This window comes from Limanda limanda, chromosome 2 (genome assembly GCF_963576545.1).
Source record: "Limanda limanda chromosome 2, fLimLim1.1, whole genome shotgun sequence".
Taxonomy (NCBI): domain Eukaryota; kingdom Metazoa; phylum Chordata; class Actinopteri; order Pleuronectiformes; family Pleuronectidae; genus Limanda; species Limanda limanda.
In genome coordinates, this window is record NC_083637.1 from 7,748,905 (window position 1) to 7,768,239 (window position 19,335).

A 19,335-nucleotide genomic window follows, 5' to 3' on the forward strand; every position below is an offset into this window, starting at 1 on the left:
AGTATTTGCAAATGTACACAGCCTTTCCTTCTACATTGGATGGGGTGAAATGTCTCCACACATGAGATAGTGCACGTGGCATTGTTCTGTAGAATAAGATGAGAAAAAAGCTTGTAAAAAAACACTAATGCAATGCCAGAGATATAAATAGTGAGCCAAACAATTGGAATCGTCTGTAAACTTATTTTACAATTGATGGATAAATGAATGGAAATAGGCTAGATGAACAGATGAACAATCCTCAATAAGCATGCTAATATATTTTCCCCAGTAATATCATGGAAACTTACCTGACTAGTCCTGCTCACTACAGCAGGCCTCAGTAGTGCTGTAGTGTGCAGGATGCTGGGAATTATCTGTGCATGTGATGGAAGAATGCACAGTGGAGGGTTGAAATTCAACGTGCAGCGTGTGCTGCATTCTATACATCTTTAAAATAGAGTTTTGAATGATGTTTTTATTGCTCAGCGTTTAATTTGCATAGTTTTTTTTTTTTTAAATTCCCAAAATTCCCGAGCCAAACTTCCCATGGAAAGTTTCCGGAAATTTACCGGAAACTTTCCACCCCTTTGCAACCCTACTCCTGATTCCAGTTTGTGTATCACTGGGACTTTGCTTCCGTGACTCCTTTCCCCCGATCAGCCTTATTCTCCAAATGCACAACATTCGTATCTGGGATATTTCAGCTTCATTTCTAAATAGTATGCGTCTCTTTGCGTCTTCACACGCAGTCTGTGGTGAAGACGTGTAAGTGAACAGTGTGTTTTCCTGTTGGTTTTTGTTGTGGAGATGTGATTTGTGTGCTTTGGCATCGCGGAGCCCTGTTTTCAGACTCTCTCCTGTCTCATGTTGTTCCTCCTTTGATTCCCGTGGGTTCCTTGATGGAAAGTAGGCCACAAAAAAACACACCGAGAAATCGTAGTCACACTCTTCAAATCTCTGTCTTCCTGCGTCTTTAATGCTTCTGTCCCTCGCCAGGCTACCAGATCTCCTACTGCCTGGACAGCCGGGACCCTCTGCGCTGGACCACGGTGGAGGTGGGCTCCAACGCTCGCCAGTTCACGGTCACGGGACTCTCCTCGGAGCAGACCTACGTGTTCCGGCTCAACGCTCGCACGGCGGTGGGCTGGGGTGAGGAGCAGGAGGCCCGGGTGGTCACCGCGGAACGCAGAGGTAAGGGACACACACGTACATTTACATTGACTCTCACATTCACTCATTTGGCAGATGCTTTTATCCAAAGCGACTTAGAACTGAGGGTCCACACTAAATCTTCAGAACAGCGTAGACCTTGAAGTGAGTGCTAAGTGGTGAATCTGTTCAACAAGATAAAGTTTAGGAGTTGAGGTAAGGAGGTAAGTGCTTGTCAGGCATGTTAGAGAGTTAGAAGGTTTGAGAGAGGAGGTGCTCTCAGAGGAGAAGATTCTTCAAGAGGGAGGAGAGAAGATGGATTGCAGAACGAGAAGGACTCTCCTGCTCTGGTAGCATTCGGTCGCTTGTTCCTCCACCAGAGAACAAACGAGTCCGGACTGTGATCGCCTCGTGTGCAGGGATGGAAATGTCAGCCAGCGTTCCTCAGAGGAACTCAGTGGCCGACTCGGAGCACAGGCCCGTATGATGGAGTTCAAGTAGATGGGTGCAGACCCAGAAGTCTCTGCAGGAAAACATCAGTGACTTTAGCAGAACTTCGGGATCACGCTCCTATTAAAAAACATCCGTCCCGACACTCCGCCTCTCACCCTGAAACACGAAGTGCTGAACGTACGTAAAGAATTTATAGAAATCTAATTTGAACAGTGTTTGTAGAGTGTGACAGAAAACATTGAGATGATGTGAGTGATTCATCAAGGCAGCTTTTCATCAAGCACACATCTGATGAGAGGTGATATTCTCAGCTCTGCCTGGAGTCTCACTGCCGGTGTGTTTAACTTTAGCGTCGTCCTGAGGCTGACGGCAGATTGTTGTGAAGAAACTAAAAGTAACTATCGTTAATGACGTGAACGACAGAGACGGTTTCCTCTTTGAAACATTTCCCCTGTGCTTCAATTTCAGGTGCACAAATTAATTTTAATAGGGATTAAAAGCAAAGAGATTCGTTTTCACAGAGATATTTGTTAACGGAAGACGAAGCTTTTCTAATTATCACTGTTGCTTCTTTCAAAACAATATTTTGCAGCATGAAAAAACTGTAATACATTTAATTCTGCAAGACACTCAAATTGCTCCTGACATCTGTGCACACACACAATCACACACACACACACACACACACACACACACACACACACACACACACACACACACACACACACACACACACACACACACACACACACACAATCACATGTACGATGTATGACTGATAAACAAAGCCAAAATAAGTGAATGTCAGCTGTACTTTGAAGAGCTCTGAGTGGTCGTTAAGACCAGAATAACTCTTTATAAGCACAGTCCATTCCCTGTTCTCTCTGCTGAGGAACATACGATGTGGTTAGAAGCCCCATTAAATAGTTGATCAGACATATATATAGGTGCAACCGAGCTGCTATCTGAACAACTGCAGCCAGCAACGAGTTGGAGCAGGAGGAAAACGTTAAAGGTTCCCCTCTGTGCACCGGCAGGAAGTGAGACGTGTCGTACGTCTTCATTCACGTGGGAAAAATGACAAAATGCAGTAATTTGTGTTGTGTGTGATTGTTAAAAATCAATCCCTCATTCGCTCTCTTTAAAAATGAATGCACACAGGCCCAGTAAGAGTGTGATTAAATTCTGGAACTGTATTAAATCACACACTAATGGAACCAGCATAACAAGTGTCTTTGTTTTCTATTCATAAAAAAAAAAAATACTTCTCTACATTACTGGATAATTCAACTAGAATAATGGGGTGTGAGCTCGGAGGCTTTGAGTAATGACGAGTAAAATCTGCTTTCTTCATCCAGTCCTGCTACTTATGAATTATCCTGTGCTGCATTCATGCAACAGCAACCAGCAAGGAAATTCACATTCCATTACAAAGATGAATACGCAGATAAAAGGTCTTAAATAAACCAGATTGTTAAGAGGAGTAATGAGTCGTGGTCTTTGTGAAATCTTTGCAAAAGATAAAAGTCCAGACGCAGAAAAGCAAACAGCTCGGACAGATCCTCCATGATCCAACAAGCAGTTAGTGGCTGAATGTGCACAATCCGTTTGTACTGGGCTCCAAAAGTTGGTGAATAAAATAAGACGTCTGACCTTTTCCACGAGTCGCTGTGCAAAGAGAAAAAGATGAAATGACATTTAAAATCTCCAGCGGATTTAACGGAGCATGCACGGCGACATGTGTAGATATTGAAATCACCAGGTATTATTTGTACGAGGGAATAACGAGCGTCTGGAGTTTCAAATACTCCCCCGGGGATCTGTGCAACAGTTCATGAAAGATGTTAACTTTTCAGAACAAAACGCTTGTTGTAGTTATTGTGTTACTAAACAGACTCAAATTAACTGAATTGTCGAGTGAAACGCCGATTTTCAGCTTCTCTCACCAACTCTGGCTTCCTCAATTGGGTAATTTTTTCAATTGTGGCAAGATAGATAGATAGATAGATAGATAGATAGATAGATAGATAGATAGATAGATAGATAGATAGATAGATAGATAGATAGATAGATAGATAGATAGATAGATAGATAGATAGATAGATAGATAGATAGATAGATAGATAGATAGATAGATAGATAGATAGATAGATAGATAGATAGATAGATAGATAGATAGATAGATAGATAGATAGATAGATAGATAGATAGATAGATAGATAGATAGATAGATAGATAGATAGATAGATAGATAGATAGATAGATAGAGTACTTTATTCATCCCTGATTTGAATACAATAAAATACAATACAATACAATAAAATAAAAAATATTGAGGTAGAAAGAATAAAAAATAGAAACACAAGATAAATAGGTAGATAAGGTGCACTGGCAAGATGATGGTAATAGTACTGATGATATGATGGTAATGTTATTGTTAGACAGTATATACAAATAGTACAGTATATATAGTATATAATATAACATAATATATATTTATATATGACAGTAATTATGCCAATATAATAGCAGTATATAGTAATAATGGCAGCAACAGTATATATAATAATAATAGTAGTAAGACGTGTGATTCAGAACAGTAGTAGAAGTAGAACAGTAATATGAACAGAGATATCGGAGACTGAGCTGTGACTCTCCTTCGTTTTGTCCAACCTGGAACCTGAAAATGACATTTTCTCCTTCAGGCAGTTGATGGACAAAGCGGATGAACAGCTCTTTATAGTGACTTGATTTTAAAAGAGCTAAAGCGACTGAGGAATAAAGTTTATTTTCCTCAGATACGGAGGTTCGTGATGCTTTTATCTCGTCTCAGTGTATTTTCAGAGCAATTTCTTTCATAGACGCAACTACCGGTTGACATGTGCACCAGGTTATACAAGTGATTTTATTTTACACCGCATAAAGGCTTTTTCTCTAAATTGCGACAGGAGAAGATTGTGTTAAGTTAACAGAAGGAACAGCAGAAAGCCAACTGTAAAAATAGATGTTTCATGAACTCACTGATATTTGGTGAGTATTTTTTTAAACAAGGAATTTGTTGTAGACAGTGTTCGGGAATTCTAGTTTGAAACAATATTTTGAAAGGGTTCTTGTTGCCAGTTTGAGAAAAGGTCTGTAGAGCCGGGGGATAACTCCCTGTGATTCTTATTATGGATTCAATTTAATTAAAGAATATTGATTATAGTCACTATAAAGACATGGACAATTGACTGGCCACCCTATTTTTTCTTCTTTCACCAAACTTAGTTTTAAAAACACTGCATTGTTATTCCTGAATCCTGTTAATTTTAATAATCCGTGATAATTAATTTTCCTTCTCCAAAAATTAAATATTTAGCAAAATGAATTTCAAAAGGTTTTTTGACTCCTGAGGAAAGAGGAGCCATCCCTTGAAAGTAAAAGATCACTTTCATTGTCACTTCTAAAGTAACAGCGGCTCTCGTGTCTCAATGGACCATCGGAAGAATAACTTTGACTTGTTGGAACACTACTCGAAACCTTTCATATACGTCCGTCCCTGATCTCTTTGTCCGATTCTCTCTGTCAGCCACACGTCTGGTGAAGCATTGAAATGCTACAAAAGTCCTTATAATAAATTGTGACAGTGAATTTTGATGAAAAACTGGAAATCATGATGTCTGATATTCCGCTCGCAGCTCTCGGCGTGTGTAGCGCATTTTAATTGGATCAGATATCGTGACATCGGCAGCATCATTATCAGGATTTCTTTAGAAACAGAATCCAGTGGTTCCCTGTTCCACTTCAGTAACATAATGGCCCGTTCTCACTGGGAGATAGACAGAATGCTCTAATCAGTGGCAATTCTAGCCTGAAATTTCTGGTGGGGCAATTTTGTATGACGTCATGTCACCGTCACAAAAATAGAGGTAGCTGATTATTATAAGCAGTAGGCCTATATAGACCAGTGAGATATACTATGGGCTTCATTTTGAGTGCCAGCTGGGGGCAGAAATCCTATTTCAAATACATTTCACATGCTTTAGCGCTCAGCCCGACACAAAGATGTTGCCTATAATACAGCATTAAAGTAAAATGATTGCAACAAAGTAAAAAGATTAGACAGACACATAGCTCAAATAACTTGCACAATTTATTAATGTATTATTATCAATATGAGGACGACATGCACCAGCTTCATCTGCACAACACTTTTTCCTCCCTAACTAAAGACGGCCTGCAACTGTTTAGAGATACGATACGATACATCTTATTTATCCCACACACATGCACAAACATGCACAGACACACTCATGCAATTGAGGGAAATTTGTCCTCTGCTTTTATCCCATCTGGTGCAGGACACACAGAGTCATTGCTAAGTGTCATGGATAATAGAGTTAATTTCTATATTCATTATATATTATATATTCAAATGAACACTTATTAGAACAATGTTTATCTTTTGCTTTCTGATTTGATACACTTTAGATAATAACCCAGTGTTTTATTTGTCTTCTTTGCCATAAGAGACAGAACACGGTCAGCACAGCTGTGTCCTTCAGGCACGTCCGTACCTAATAAAATGATAGGAAATATAAAAGTATGGCATTATTGTAGAGGAAGTGTTACCTATGAACAAAGCTTGTATCCTTATTTTCTGTGGATATTCAACTACTGATTTTGAATATGGTTTTGGATTAAACAGTTCACTACCAAGACAATGAATGTAATGTATGGAGTTCTTACACATTATTAGTATTGCATATATTATTTAATACATTATGTATTATGTGCAATACTTTACTTTGATTGTTTGTAAGTTATGAAAACATGTCTGTACCTGGAGTCAGTGTTAACAGACTTTTACATGGTAAAAATAAAAGTTTATTACTTCAAAGTTCATCAGATTATAATCATTTCAGTTTAGGAAATAGGTGGTGGGTAAGATTAACGATGTAAAAAACTGAATATAGTACTACTATAAATACTCACGTTTCAGTTGTTGATCACAGTAAATCTGTTTCTGCATAAAAAACAATCTGTGTAACGTAGTCAAGTCAAATGGGTTGGCGAGTGAAATAACTTTACATTCAATTAGATATCTTACGTGGGGGAGCTTATTCTCCAAACACACTCATCCTCATAAACTAACGCTTCTCTCTGCTGGGTGGCCCGGATCATGTGGCTTCATGTCGGGTCAATAACTCCGTAGGCTACGGTCCCGTTAGCAGTTCTATTACTGCTGCAGGCATGTCTGCGGGCTAGCCGAGCTAAGCTAACACCCAGGTACAGCATCACTACTTTTACAGATACATACAATACTAAACTTGACAAACCTCACCTAAGAAACGGGAGCTCACACGTCTTGAGCCTCTCTGCCAGGAGAAGAAGCAGAACTTCAAAGCGTATTATTCATCCGATGTGAGTGAACCTCTCAAACAGAACCGGGTGGTGTTCACTGACGAGTAGCCTGTTAGCCTGTTAGCTCAGGTGACGTCGATCCGGAAAGTCAGCCTGTTTCCGGGTGACGCTGACGCTGGAGTCGAGTGGCTTGCTGGGAGACGTTGCGGGGCCCATCTGCATAATCATTAGTTTCCAATGTTAACAGTGGCCTGTGTGCTTCAAGCTGATTGGTGCTCCCATGGCACTGGCCTGAAGCTTTTCCTGTGTGCCCCGAGCAGAGAAGTACGGCAAGAGGGAAGCGTTTCACAAAGCAAACACACAGACAGAAACACACACGAATCAAATGACTCCAAAACAAGACTATAATGCTTGTGAGTCTCGTTTATTCACATACACATTCACGCTTTTTGCATATAACATAAAATAAAATATATTTTTGCCACATTCAGATATGCAGTATTTAGCTTTCTGCACACCAGCGCCATCTGGTGGGGGCAGTGCCCCACCTGCCCCTTACGTAGAAACGCCACTGTACATATGCATACATATACACACTTTGCATACACAGCAATATGAAGTTCATCTTCATCATCTTCATCCGCTTATCCGGGGTCGGGTCGCGGGGGCAGCAGCTCAAGCAGGGGGCCCCAGACTTCCCTTTCCCGGGCCACATTGACCAGCTCTGACGGGGGGATCCCGAGGCGTTCCCAGGCCAGTGTTGAGATATAATCTCTCCACCTAGTCCTGGGTCTTCCCCGGGGTCTCCTCCCCACTGGTCGTGCCTGGAACACCTCCCAAGGGAGGCGTCCAGTGGGCATCCTTACCAGATGCCCGAACCACTTCAACTGACTCCTTTCTAAGCAAAGGAGCAGCGGCTCTGATTCGAGCTCCCCCCGAATGACTGAACTTCTCACCCTATCCCTAAGGGAGTAGCCAGCCACCCTCCTGAGAAAACTCATCTCGGCCGCTTGTATCCGCGATCTCGTCCTTTCGGTCATCACCCATCCCTCATGACCATAGGTGAGGATAGGAACGAAGATCGACCGGTAGATCGAGAGCTTTGCCTTGCGGCTCAGCTCTCTTTTCGTCACAACAGTGCGGTAAAGCGAACGCAATACGCCCCTGCTGCTCCGATTCTCCGGCCAATCTCACGCTCCATCGTACCCTCACTCGCGAACAAGACCCCGAGGTACTTGAACTCCTTCACTTGGGCTAAGGACTCATTTCCTACCCGGAGAGGACAATCCACCGGTTTCCTGCTAAGAGTCATGGCCTCAGATTTAGTGGTGCTGATCCTCATCCCAGCCGCTTCACACTCGGCCGCCAGCCGATCCAGTGAGTGCTGAAGGTCATCTGCAAAGAGCAGTGATGAGATCCTCAGATCACCGAACTGCAACCCCTCCCCACCACGACTACGCCTCGATATCCTGTCCATGAATATCACAAACAGGATATAATATGAAGTTATTGTATCTAAACAGAAGTACAAGAAGTTTTGTGTTTCTCTCTGATGTTCTACGTTGCTAAGTTGTTTTGTTAGTAGTTCTCTCTTGTTGAGGGTTAAGAACAGAGGATGTTGCACCTTGTTCTGGTGTGAACTGTGATTTGTGAATATAACTATGTGTCGATTAATTGTTTGATATATTAAGAAATGAGACAAGACCCAAAGATCATCTTTTGTGTGGTGCGCTGTCTAAATATTCCCTCACATGCTTTGATCAGCTGTTTGTTTGTACATATTACCACCTTATTATTACACCCTATAATTACACATGAGTGTGATCATCATCTTTTTCTTTGATGAGATGAACGGCTGCTTTTTAATTGCAGCAAAAACACCAACAACATTTACATTTTGATATGTAAGAAAGTGTCAAAATCAATGATCCAAATGTTCCTGATTCAACTCAATCAGGAACGTTTCCCCTTCATGCTGCAGAAATATGTTTGATCTGTTAGTTGCTGCAGAAAATAGAACAAAACTAGGAACAGAAATAGAAATGAAAAGATGCTCTGAAGCACAGATTTACAACAGAATGGGAAAACAAACAAAATCAGTGGCTGCAAATGGGAAGAAGAAATGGCAGCAATAAATAAAAAAATTAGAATAATCTCCCCTGTTAATATGAGTCATAAAGAACACATGGACACAAACACACACACACACACACAAACACAGGGGCGGGGGGGGGGCATTGCTCTTTCTCCGACTTACTGGGGGGATATTTCTCCGGGGGAAGACTGACTCACTCATGGGACAGCCAGTAATTTGTCGCCTTGGCAACAAATTACTGGCTGACATAACTGAGGGGGGATTTGAGGTGTGTGTGTGTGTGTGTGTGTGTGTGTGTGTGTGCGTGCGTGTGTGTGTGTGTGTGTACTTCAGCCTATAAAAATCACCTCGTCTTTTCACTCCGCTTTTGTTGAGGAACAAAAAATAATAATTTATTCTCTTGAACCAAATAACGGCCGTAACGATCTTTTTTTCTTTTCTTGTTTGAGCTGTTTCGGTATCTTGGCATCAACTGAATGTGTAATTGTGAAATCCAATACTTAGAATACCTTGTGTCTACTTTTGAATAACACTGCACTTATGCCATTGAAAATATGGCTTTGAAAACCAAGTGTTTATGTTGCATTGAAGACATTATTCATAAAGAGTTTATTCACCCAGAGATGGAGCAGCGTTACGGTTCGAGTCCTTAGTTGGCACCTGATTTATTTAAGGATAATAATTGCTCATCTTTTAAGAGTTTTTTTTAAGTCTCAACCCACCAATATCGACTCATACTCCACCACGTTGACCAGTCAGTAACTCCCGGTTTACAGCGACTCTAGCAAACTGTTGGTTTTCACTGCCTTTCTGCACCTGCTTTATTACCAGAGCTCCCAGTCAGAGGAAGAAGTCTCTTTTGGTAGCTGTGAAATTCAAGTTTGAATATTTTGTCTAGCATTCGTGGCAAGTTGAAAACATGTTTTAAAAACCATTAGACTTTCTGAACTTGTGAAACCTGAGAAAACAACTAAATTCATGTTTTTCACATCATCACTTGCTGATATTAACTCACGAATCACACCCAACAAGTTCAGATCGATACTTTATCAAATAAGTAGATTTCCAAGCGATGTAATCAGCTGTATTTTTAATTCCAACATTGTGTATTCTATGACTAAAAGGTATCGTTAGAGTACATCTGACAATTTGCTTTGTGGTCGTTGAGCCAAAGTGTTTAGAATACTTAAGATTCAGTTCACTTTCAAATGTTTCTCTCATTTTGGATTCTAATAATCATCTCCTCTGCCATGTCTGTCCACCCTCTCTTTAAGGATTTGCTAACAAAAACATTTAGTAGCTGTGTGTCTTCCCAGATTTACTTCTCCGTTATTTTGGATAATCCGCAGCCTTTTAAATTGGAACCAATTTCCGCTGCCTGTGGCTTTTCCTCTTTTCTTATAAAGTTCTCATTTTATTTTCATCATGAAATACAAATATTGAGCGTTGTCTGTGCAATCTGCTCCAGATATTTGTGTTCCATGGAACGTGACTTTTAAAAAGATCTCCTGAACCTTTCAAATTTCCTTTAGCTCCATCATCAGATCTTTTTTTGGGGGGGTTTTATCCAATTCTTTACCTAACAGATAAATATAATATAATATACTTTAATGACCTGCGGATAAAGTCTGGAGAACTGAGTCTGGACAGTTTGATTTTCACACATGCTCAAGGTGGCGGGACGTTTTCTGCACAGATCCTCCACACAATTCATCTACATCACACGGACAAATTCATACAAAGACAAACAACCCTTCACTCTGACTGTGGGAGAAACCTACACAGACATGTAGAGAACATGCAAACTCCACACAGACAGACCCCAACCAAGCAGGGATTTGAACCAAGAACCCAATCATGATAATTTAAAACATCAGTTAAACATTATAAAGGTAGCTATCGTTTCCCTTTCTGAGCATGTTGACGTGAGCATTTAGCGCTGCCGTGACAAAGTGCAGCCTCACGGAGCTGCAGACACTTCATCTTGTTGATTTACAAGATCCCTGTGTCATTAGGCTTGAAATTAAATCAATGCTGTCAAGGTGAGACAGAAATCCTTCCTGGAAACACACCTTCAAAAAGATTTATCAATCCCCGTGTGTTTCCTGCAATTGAAATTAACACCGCGTAACTTTCGCTCTGCAACAATCAGCCACAAGTGGGAATTTAATCCGTTTGGCTGTTGGGGGCTTTTGAGTGGTTAAGTGGTTTTTACACACACGAAATAAAACCTATGAACTGCTTCACCCGAGCTCTGTCTGATGTTCGAGACGAGACTTTGGAATAGAATAGGCTCCATTCATCTCTATCTCAGTGTACAAGATGATTTTGGGACGAAATCGGAATTTTAAATCTCATTTAAAGTGTAATTGTGATGGAAAAAATGGAAAATCTCCTGGTCACATGAAATAATTCTGAAATGCTAGTCACCGTGAGATGCATCTAAAATCACTTGTGTGTGTTCATTTAATGCACAAATCCTTTAAGTATTCAATCATGTCATCACTCAGACATACTGCTGGACAATCAACAGGTGGCCCTCAGTCAGAAAACAGCCTAAACCGAATCATCAGCATTTCAGGCAACGTGAGACGCAATAATCACTCATAATATCAACTGTGTGTGTGTGTGTGTGTGTGTGTGTGTGTGTGTGTGTGTGTGTCGGAAATGTATTTCATTGATGCACAAAATCAAAGGGAGTTTATCTCCATCCTGCGTTTGTTGCTTTAGATTTGCATGAGAGGAAGTCAGATTACCTCGCCGCAAGTTCTGAATTCTAAACGTATCTCACTTCCATAAATTAGGAGTTCTAATCTCATCAGTCCCGGCGCTTTCTGCCGTGATGCCGCTGGCGGTACCTGATCACATTTCCCTGCATGTTGAGACTCTTTTTCACTCCCCAGAATTTCTCTCCATCTTATACTAATAATAAATCTGCAGGACTTGTCACTCTTTGGCGTTGAACCCTCTGCACTCGCCTCCCCCCCCTCTCTCTCTCTCTCTCCTCAGGCGAGTACTGGATCGATCCCAACCAGGGTTGCCATTGAGACTCCTTCAAAGTGTTTTGTAACTTCACCGCAACTTCACAAGAAGTTCCAGTCGGTTAGTTTTCATGCACCGACACATTATTATGGTTACTTCTTTGTTTTTTTTCTGATAATTTGATCAACTTTTCTCAGCAAAAAGAAGAATTTGCCATAAGTTTAATGAGTTGGGGATAAAATGAACATTAATGCATATCTAGTAACTGTCTGTGTGTTGATTGAGTGAATTTGAAGCTTTTTTTTTTTTGCCTTCAGGTGAAGTTGGCTGCCTGGAAAGGGGAGAAGCCCGGCACATGGTACAGTCAATTCAGGAAAGGAAAACAGGTATGGTTTGATCATTTTGCATCGAGGTTAAAAAGTGTTTCATTCTGGGTCTTAAATGTGTTTAGTTAGGTCTTAATATTTTAGGTGATTCCCTCATGTTTCAGTTTAAACCACACAATCAGGTCATTGTCTGAAAAAAAACCTCAAAATCAGAACAACTCAGGTCATAACATTGTTTGTATAGTGTAGTAAAGTTTTGTAGTGACACGTCCAAAGTAAAGGACTGAATGTGCACACAACTGCCTTCATGCATTATTCTGTTTCATACTTTATTTGTCCTTGACATTACATTGATGTTTGGTTCTGCTGTTCTCCTCCAGTTTTCTTACTCTGGGACGGACGGCGTTCCCATCCACATCGTTCAGCTGAACTTCCTGAAGCTGCTGAGCGCCACAGCCACACAGAGCTTCACCTACCACTGCCTCAACTCTGCCGCCTGGCTGCACACCGCCACCTACGGCCACGAACACGCACTGCGCTTCAGAGGCAGCGACGGGGAGGAGATGACACATGAGAACACACATTACATCAGTGCACTATATGACGGATGTCAGGTGAGAAACACACGTGAAGCTCTCGACTCTCGGACACATTCTTGTCTCAAACATGGCGTCACGCCTTCGCACCTTCAGAAAAATATTTATGAAGGAAAACACTAAAGAATATCTCAATACATTTTGATGCACATTGCCTGAAAATGAAAGTAAACACAAAATGACGCCAACGTGAAACGAAAGGACATATTACAAGTTGAATATATAAAAATAATGTTTTAAGTCCTTTTTAAAAAGTTCCTTGGAAGTTTTGAAAGAGAAATCCCTTCACTGAGCGTCATGTGACAACGCACAAGTAAATCTCTCGAATGACCAGCAGAGGGCGACTCCACTGGTTTCAAAGAAAAGTTTCTATAGTAGTCTATGAGAAAATGACTCAATTTATAACACCAGGAAACATTTTTCTTAAGAGTTTATGTCTCAATCTGTAGTTCAAGTCTTCTTCAACACAGCTTGACGTTCATTTAGTAACCTATGGTCACATTTAGAGTCTTGAAGATAAAGCATGATATGCACTGGGCTGTGTCAGGCTCCAGTTCATGGTAAAAAAACAAGTTGGCACCGGACAAAGTAGACAAACTTGAGGGTTTAAAACGGTTGTTAACAAACCAATGAGTTGCACAATGAACGTGGCTGCCACCACAAACAGGAAATATTAGTTCTGGACAAGAAACGCACAATATAACCATGTGGTTGCAGAATTTTTAGTCGTTTAAATTATTTAATTCTGACCTTTAACCTTTGTTTAACCTTTGTTTAACCTTTGTTTAACATTACATCGAATGAAGTATGTATTTATTTTATTATTTAGTGCATGAAATAGTGATGTCACTTTATTAGTTATTTATCGGTGTGAACTCAGAATATTCAGCACATACTTACCACAGGGATATGTTTGTGTTTCTCCGTCCCAGACACGCTCAGGGCAGGAGAGGACTGTGCTGGAGTTCCAGGCTCCTCTCTCCACCACGCTCCCCATCATGGACGTGACCGTGTCCGACTTCGGAAGCGGGAACCAGAAATTCGGTTTCCAATTTGGCCCGGTCTGCTTCAACGGTTAACTGAGCCAGGGGGCGCTCATGGCGCGGCGAGAGTAATTTAATAGGAAAAAAATACAAATGGACATTTTTTTTTACATGCAGGGAGAAAACTACTTACAAAGACAAACATGATGTCATATATTTATAAGTCGATTTACCTACAACAGTGTTCTTCATCTAAACCTTAATTCTCTTATTGACTCAGACTCTGAGTCTCGTATATTCATCACAAACCTTCTCACAGCCGACTCTGTGTTTTCATGAGAAGTGCATACTGTGCCTCTTTCTGACGCCTCAGTAACCTCAGCTTTTAAGTGGTGCTCTCACTCATCGATCCATGTCTGCTCCTGTAATTATCATCCGTGCACTTGATTCCCATCTATACACAATCATACATGATCGTCTTCAGTTATACTAAATTGCCTTTTTTCAGCAATCCTTCACCCGCCATGTCTGTCATCATCAAACCTCAAGTTGTTTTGTGTTATTTTTTTGTCTGTTGTTGTACTTTTGTTGTCGTAATGATCTGTTGTGATGTATGTTGGAGTGTAAGTCATCACGGTGCTATTATGTAGCTCCCTGCAGAGTACATTTCTTTGTAAAAGGGAACTGGGGCAGTGCATTTTTTTTATATATATATATATTGTGAAGCCATGTTTTTTATATTTTTTTTTTCAACATAACAGAAAACTGTGGTACGTGATTCCCTCGAGGTCTTTCTGTGCATAGCTGTGTGGAGGAGCGACTGACATATTTTAATAAAAGTACACAATGTACATTTAAATTAATATGATAGGATTTTAGTGTTATTGAATTCATTCGTTAAGCAAAGAGGAAGCAGACGGACACTTCAGCAGAAGAGAAACCCCCCTGAGGTGCGATGATGACGGGTTGTTCCAGATGTTTCTTGAAGATCACATACTGGATAATAATGGTGCTTCATCTTTTTGGTCCAGACTGAAATATCTCACCAGCGATTGCACAGATTCCCATGAAGGTTCACACAGAAACTACAGACCTTATTTAAAGATGGACGCCACGTCACCTCTTCCTCCAACTATCCAGACGGGAAGCCAAAATATCTTAAGGTATAATGGTGCCATATTATTAATGTATGTGAGGAGGATGGTTTTAAATTCTAAATGTAACAGGAAGCCAGTGTAGTGAAGCTCATACAGGAGACATGTTGTCTCTGTTCCTGGTTCTCTTCAGGACACGTGCTGCAGCATTTAGGACAAGCTGCAGAGTCTTTAACGACTTACTGCTGGAGCCTGATAATAAGGAATTACAATAATCAAGTCTGGATGGAACAAAGGCCTGGACTCGTTCTGCATCTTTTTGAGAAAGGACATGTCTGATGATCGAGATGTGACACAAGTGGAAGAGGGCGGTCCTAGAAATGTGTTTTAAGAGAGAATCAAAAGACAAAACTTGAATGGATTCTTTTATTGAACAACAAAAACAAGAATGTTGAATAAAATAACTGATTCCCTATGATCCCGTCCACCCAAAAAAGTCCCATTCTAAATGTAAAATGAATTAGTCAAGCTTCTCAAGCCTCTGGTCTGAGCGTTTGGCTGCGATGGAGGAATGCACAGTGCAGGGTTGAAATTCAACTGAATTTGCATTAAATCGGGGTTGTTTAACCAAGATCATGCTGCGAGATCTAGAATTGCTAACGTTAGCCACTTGCCAGCGAGACAGTTCTGTTCCTGTGGACCATAAATCCAGTCACCTGTCTGCGTTGTCAATTGATAATGGATACAAGAGGACTTCGGACTTTCATTTGATCATGTCGGGTTGAGAGAAAAACACAAATCCATTAATTCTGTCAATTTGGTTTACAATAGCTACATCCTTTGCAAAGAAACGCAGCGTGTGCTGCATTCCATACATCTTTAAAATAGAGTTTATTATAACGATTTTACTGCTCAGGCTTTTATTTGTGGTTAGAATTTTTATTTTTGATATGTCGCTCAACTCGCCTTTTTTTGATGGACCCCCCACAGCCGTGTGTAATCGAGGCGATGGTGCACCATACATACATCCTACTCTCACTGCTGTTAAAAGTTAGCCTACTGTATACATATGAACTTGGTATTAAAATGAACATGGCTTCAGTGTAACACGTAATCAACATGCTAGGTAATGACAAAGACGTTCAACAACAACACAAAGTCATCGGTTTACTTTTCTGGCAGACAATGTTCCCAACTGAAGAAAGTTACCGTAAATGTTCCCCCCCTTTGCAACACTAATCAGGATCAATACAGGTTCTAAAACATCACACAACCTGATTTCTACATTGATTTAGAAAACAACAGCAACATTAGTTCTTGCAAACACATTCATGTCAGTGTAATTATAGATTTCTGTCTTTACAAAGTGAGAACTTAATATGTGTGATGTTGTGCCATAGTGGTTAGGAATGATACCATAAGCTGGTGTGCCTTTAGGCGTTCAATAAATTTGGTTATCAAAATAAAATATAAAACATTAATATTCGAAATATTAATATTAAATCATAACTTTAGTTTGTTTAAGTTCTCGCGGGGCACCACTTTCATAGAAGGGAAAAGATAGCCAATTTTTTGATTAAGATCAGTCTCATTCAGATCTAGTTCAATTAGAAATCTTAATATTTACTATTAAAGATTATATAATGAACATATTAATATGAATATAATAAAGTATAAAAACACCAATTACTAAACAAAATACTGACTAACAAAGATGCGTGTGTGTGTGTGTGTGTGATAGTTAACACAGAGAGTCACACCTAGATGGTTTCTAAGATAGCAACCCCCCCCCCTCCTTCTGGTCGGGGGACGTAGTTAAGTAGGTGAAGAGATATGCGGTGTCTGTGAAGATGCAAATCAGAACAATGGCCGAGTCTGAGTAGATCCTAGCTTACATTAACTTTGATTTAACTTGTAACTACAATAACACCACATATATCAAACTTATAAACACCACACAGATCGAATAAACAGTCTTGCTTAGCCTAAGTATAATAATTAAGCCCAGTATGTTACCAGTCCTTGAACAGGGAGAAAGTTGCTGTGCGGTTCGCCGTTCGTCCTGGCTTTGAAGTCTCTGGTTCGTGTGGTCTCTGCTTCCGGTTCTGTTGAGCAGTGCAGTTCTCGCTTGTTACCTGCAGGATATCGAATCGCTGCTGGGAGCTGGTAGAGCTTGAAGGGCGAGGAGATTTCCTTGAGAAGATGAGCTGGAAGCTCGACCTTTGCCCTCCGGTCGTTGGATGGGAGAGGAGATGTGCTGGAGCAGCCCGGCCCTCTCCTAGGCGGTGCAGGAGAGGAGAGGCTGGAAGGCCTGCTGTTCCTGAAGAGTTGAGGAGGAGAAAGCTGGAGCAGCCTTCCGCCCTCAGTGGGAAGTGAGAAAAGAGAGAGAGCTGGAAGCTGTCCTGCTCTTAAATAGGCCCTGTGACCCCCAGGCCATGTGACCAGAGTGACCAATTGGAGTTGACCCCGGGTGGCTCTTCGCACCTCTATGTGAGAAGATGTTGAACAAAGGGACATGCAGCACTCTGGGAGCCGGAGTTTCTTGGCCTTCCCGGAACAAAGAAAACACGTTGCACTCTGGGAGATGCGTTCGCTCCAGCACATGTGGCTTTCTCAAGACAAAGAACATGTGCTTTCAGGTTTGGTCCACACATTTCAGCTGAAAAGGAAGCCTGTGGTTCGCACAAAAACATTGCCTAACATCGATAAAGGAAGGTCAGTGTTTGATTGACAGCTGATCTCTGTGGGGAGCAGAAACGTCACCACGACGAACTTTGATCAACAAACATGGAGACAAAAGAAGTTAAAGATTTACACACAGAATCTAAATCACTGCTTTTAATGATTCAAGTCTATTTGAGTTTACAGAACTCAGCTGTGGATCCAGATTCAAAAACCCAAACTCCAGCACAGAGAGTCTGAGTGAACGTGGTCTGGACTCTGTGGAGGAGAGTCATGGTGTCAGAGACGCTGTAAAGGGACAGAACACCTGCACTGTGATCTAGGTACACTCCTACTCTGGAGGACAGAGGACCTGACAGTGGAGTCTTGATCCTGTTGTAATTAAAGTTATAACTGTTTCCATTACAAAATAATGACCAAGATTTATCATTGAATCCAAATACACATTCATCTGACGCTCCTGCTCTGCTGATATTCTTGTATGTGACTGCTACAGCAACTGCTCCTCTCCCCACCACCTTCACCTCCACCTCCCAGTAACAACGTCCAGTCAGACTCTCTCTACTCAGGACCTGAGGCCAATTAATGAATCTGTCTGGGTGCTTAGAATAAGACTGTACTGTACTCATATATGTTACTTTTCTGTTTCCCTCAGATAATAACATACGTCTGTGTGCTGTGTTTGGATCCAGTGTGATTTCCTGTGAATACTTTAAGAAGTCAGCTCTGGTCTTGGGCTCTGGTTGTGGCAGTAAAACATCCACTTGAGACACAATCTGTAAAATCTTTGTCTCTGTCTCACTCAGAATGTCCTGCAGTTGACCTCTGACCTGTGACACAGCTGCTGTCACGTCCTCAAAGTTCCTCAGAGGACGGATCCTGATGCTGGATGAGTGTGTAGATTCACTGAGTGGTGACATTGAGGGGTAGTTGTGTAGAAACTGGTTGTGATCCTCTGTGTCTGAGAGCTGCTTCAGTTCATGGTCTTTCCTCTTCAGCTCAGCGATCTCCTGCTCCAGTCTCTCCTGAAGCTCTCTGACTCGACTCACTTCCGTTTGCTGCTGGGATCTGATCTGCTGCTTCACATCAGAGCTTCTTTTCTCCAGCAAACAGATCAGCTCAGTGTAGATCTTCTCACTGTCCTCCACTGCTTTATCAGCAGAGCCATTGACGGCCTTCTCCTCCTGTTGAAGCAGCTTCACATCTTTCTCTGTGTCCTGGACTCTCTGCTGGATTGTTTGTCTCCTCAGCCCGAGCTCTCTCTGCCTCTCAGTCCTTTCTGCTGCAGCTGTAACTGTGTCGTGGTCTTTATGTTCCTCCACAGAGCAGAGATAACAGATACACTGCTCATCAGTGCGGCAGAACATCTTCATCACCTCGTCGTGACGAGAGCAGATGTTCTCCTGGAGCTTCTCCGAGGGTTCCACCAGCTTGTGCTTCTTCAATGGAGGTGAGTGAAGATGAGGCTGGAGGTGTTTTTCACAATAAGAGGCCAAACAATTCAAACAGGAGTTGAGAGATTTCCGTTTTCTCCCAGTGCAGACATCACAGGCCCCATCTTCAGGTCCAGCATAGCAGTGATCAGCAGGAGCAGCTTGGGGTCCAGTCTTCTTCAGCTCCTCCAGTGAATCAGCTAACATGGTGTTTTTC

General features: G+C 41.4%; 2 protein-coding genes across 2 annotated transcripts; one reads left to right on the forward strand and one right to left on the reverse strand.

The window, feature by feature from the left end:
- The first annotated feature begins 881 nt into the window (after positions 1-881).
- On the forward strand, positions 882-14,005 carry LOC133015974 (collagen alpha-3(V) chain-like). Its single transcript, XM_061083277.1, has 6 exons — positions 882-888; positions 979-1,173; positions 1,512-1,612; positions 12,322-12,390; positions 12,711-12,944; positions 13,859-14,005. Exons 1-6 carry the CDS (start codon positions 882-884, stop codon positions 14,003-14,005), a joined length of 753 nt encoding a protein of 250 aa, XP_060939260.1.
- A 4,150-nt stretch (positions 14,006-18,155) lies between these two features.
- LOC132996818 (tripartite motif-containing protein 16-like) lies at positions 18,156-18,992 on the reverse strand (the record flags this gene model as incomplete). The annotated part of the gene is made up of 1 exon (XM_061067181.1): positions 18,156-18,992. A coding segment is annotated over one exon (837 nt), but the record flags the coding sequence as incomplete, so codon positions are not given.
- Positions 18,993-19,335: the final 343 nt, after the last annotated feature.

Excerpts from the sequence above, each read along its gene's own strand:
- LOC133015974 (XM_061083277.1), top strand. Across the intron at positions 1,613-12,321 it reads CCGACTCGGAGCACAGGCCC|GTGAAGTTGGCTGCCTGGAA; the intron begins GTATGATGGAGT and ends TTTTGCCTTCAG. Across the intron at positions 12,945-13,858 it reads CACTATATGACGGATGTCAG|ACACGCTCAGGGCAGGAGAG; the intron begins GTGAGAAACACA and ends TCTCCGTCCCAG.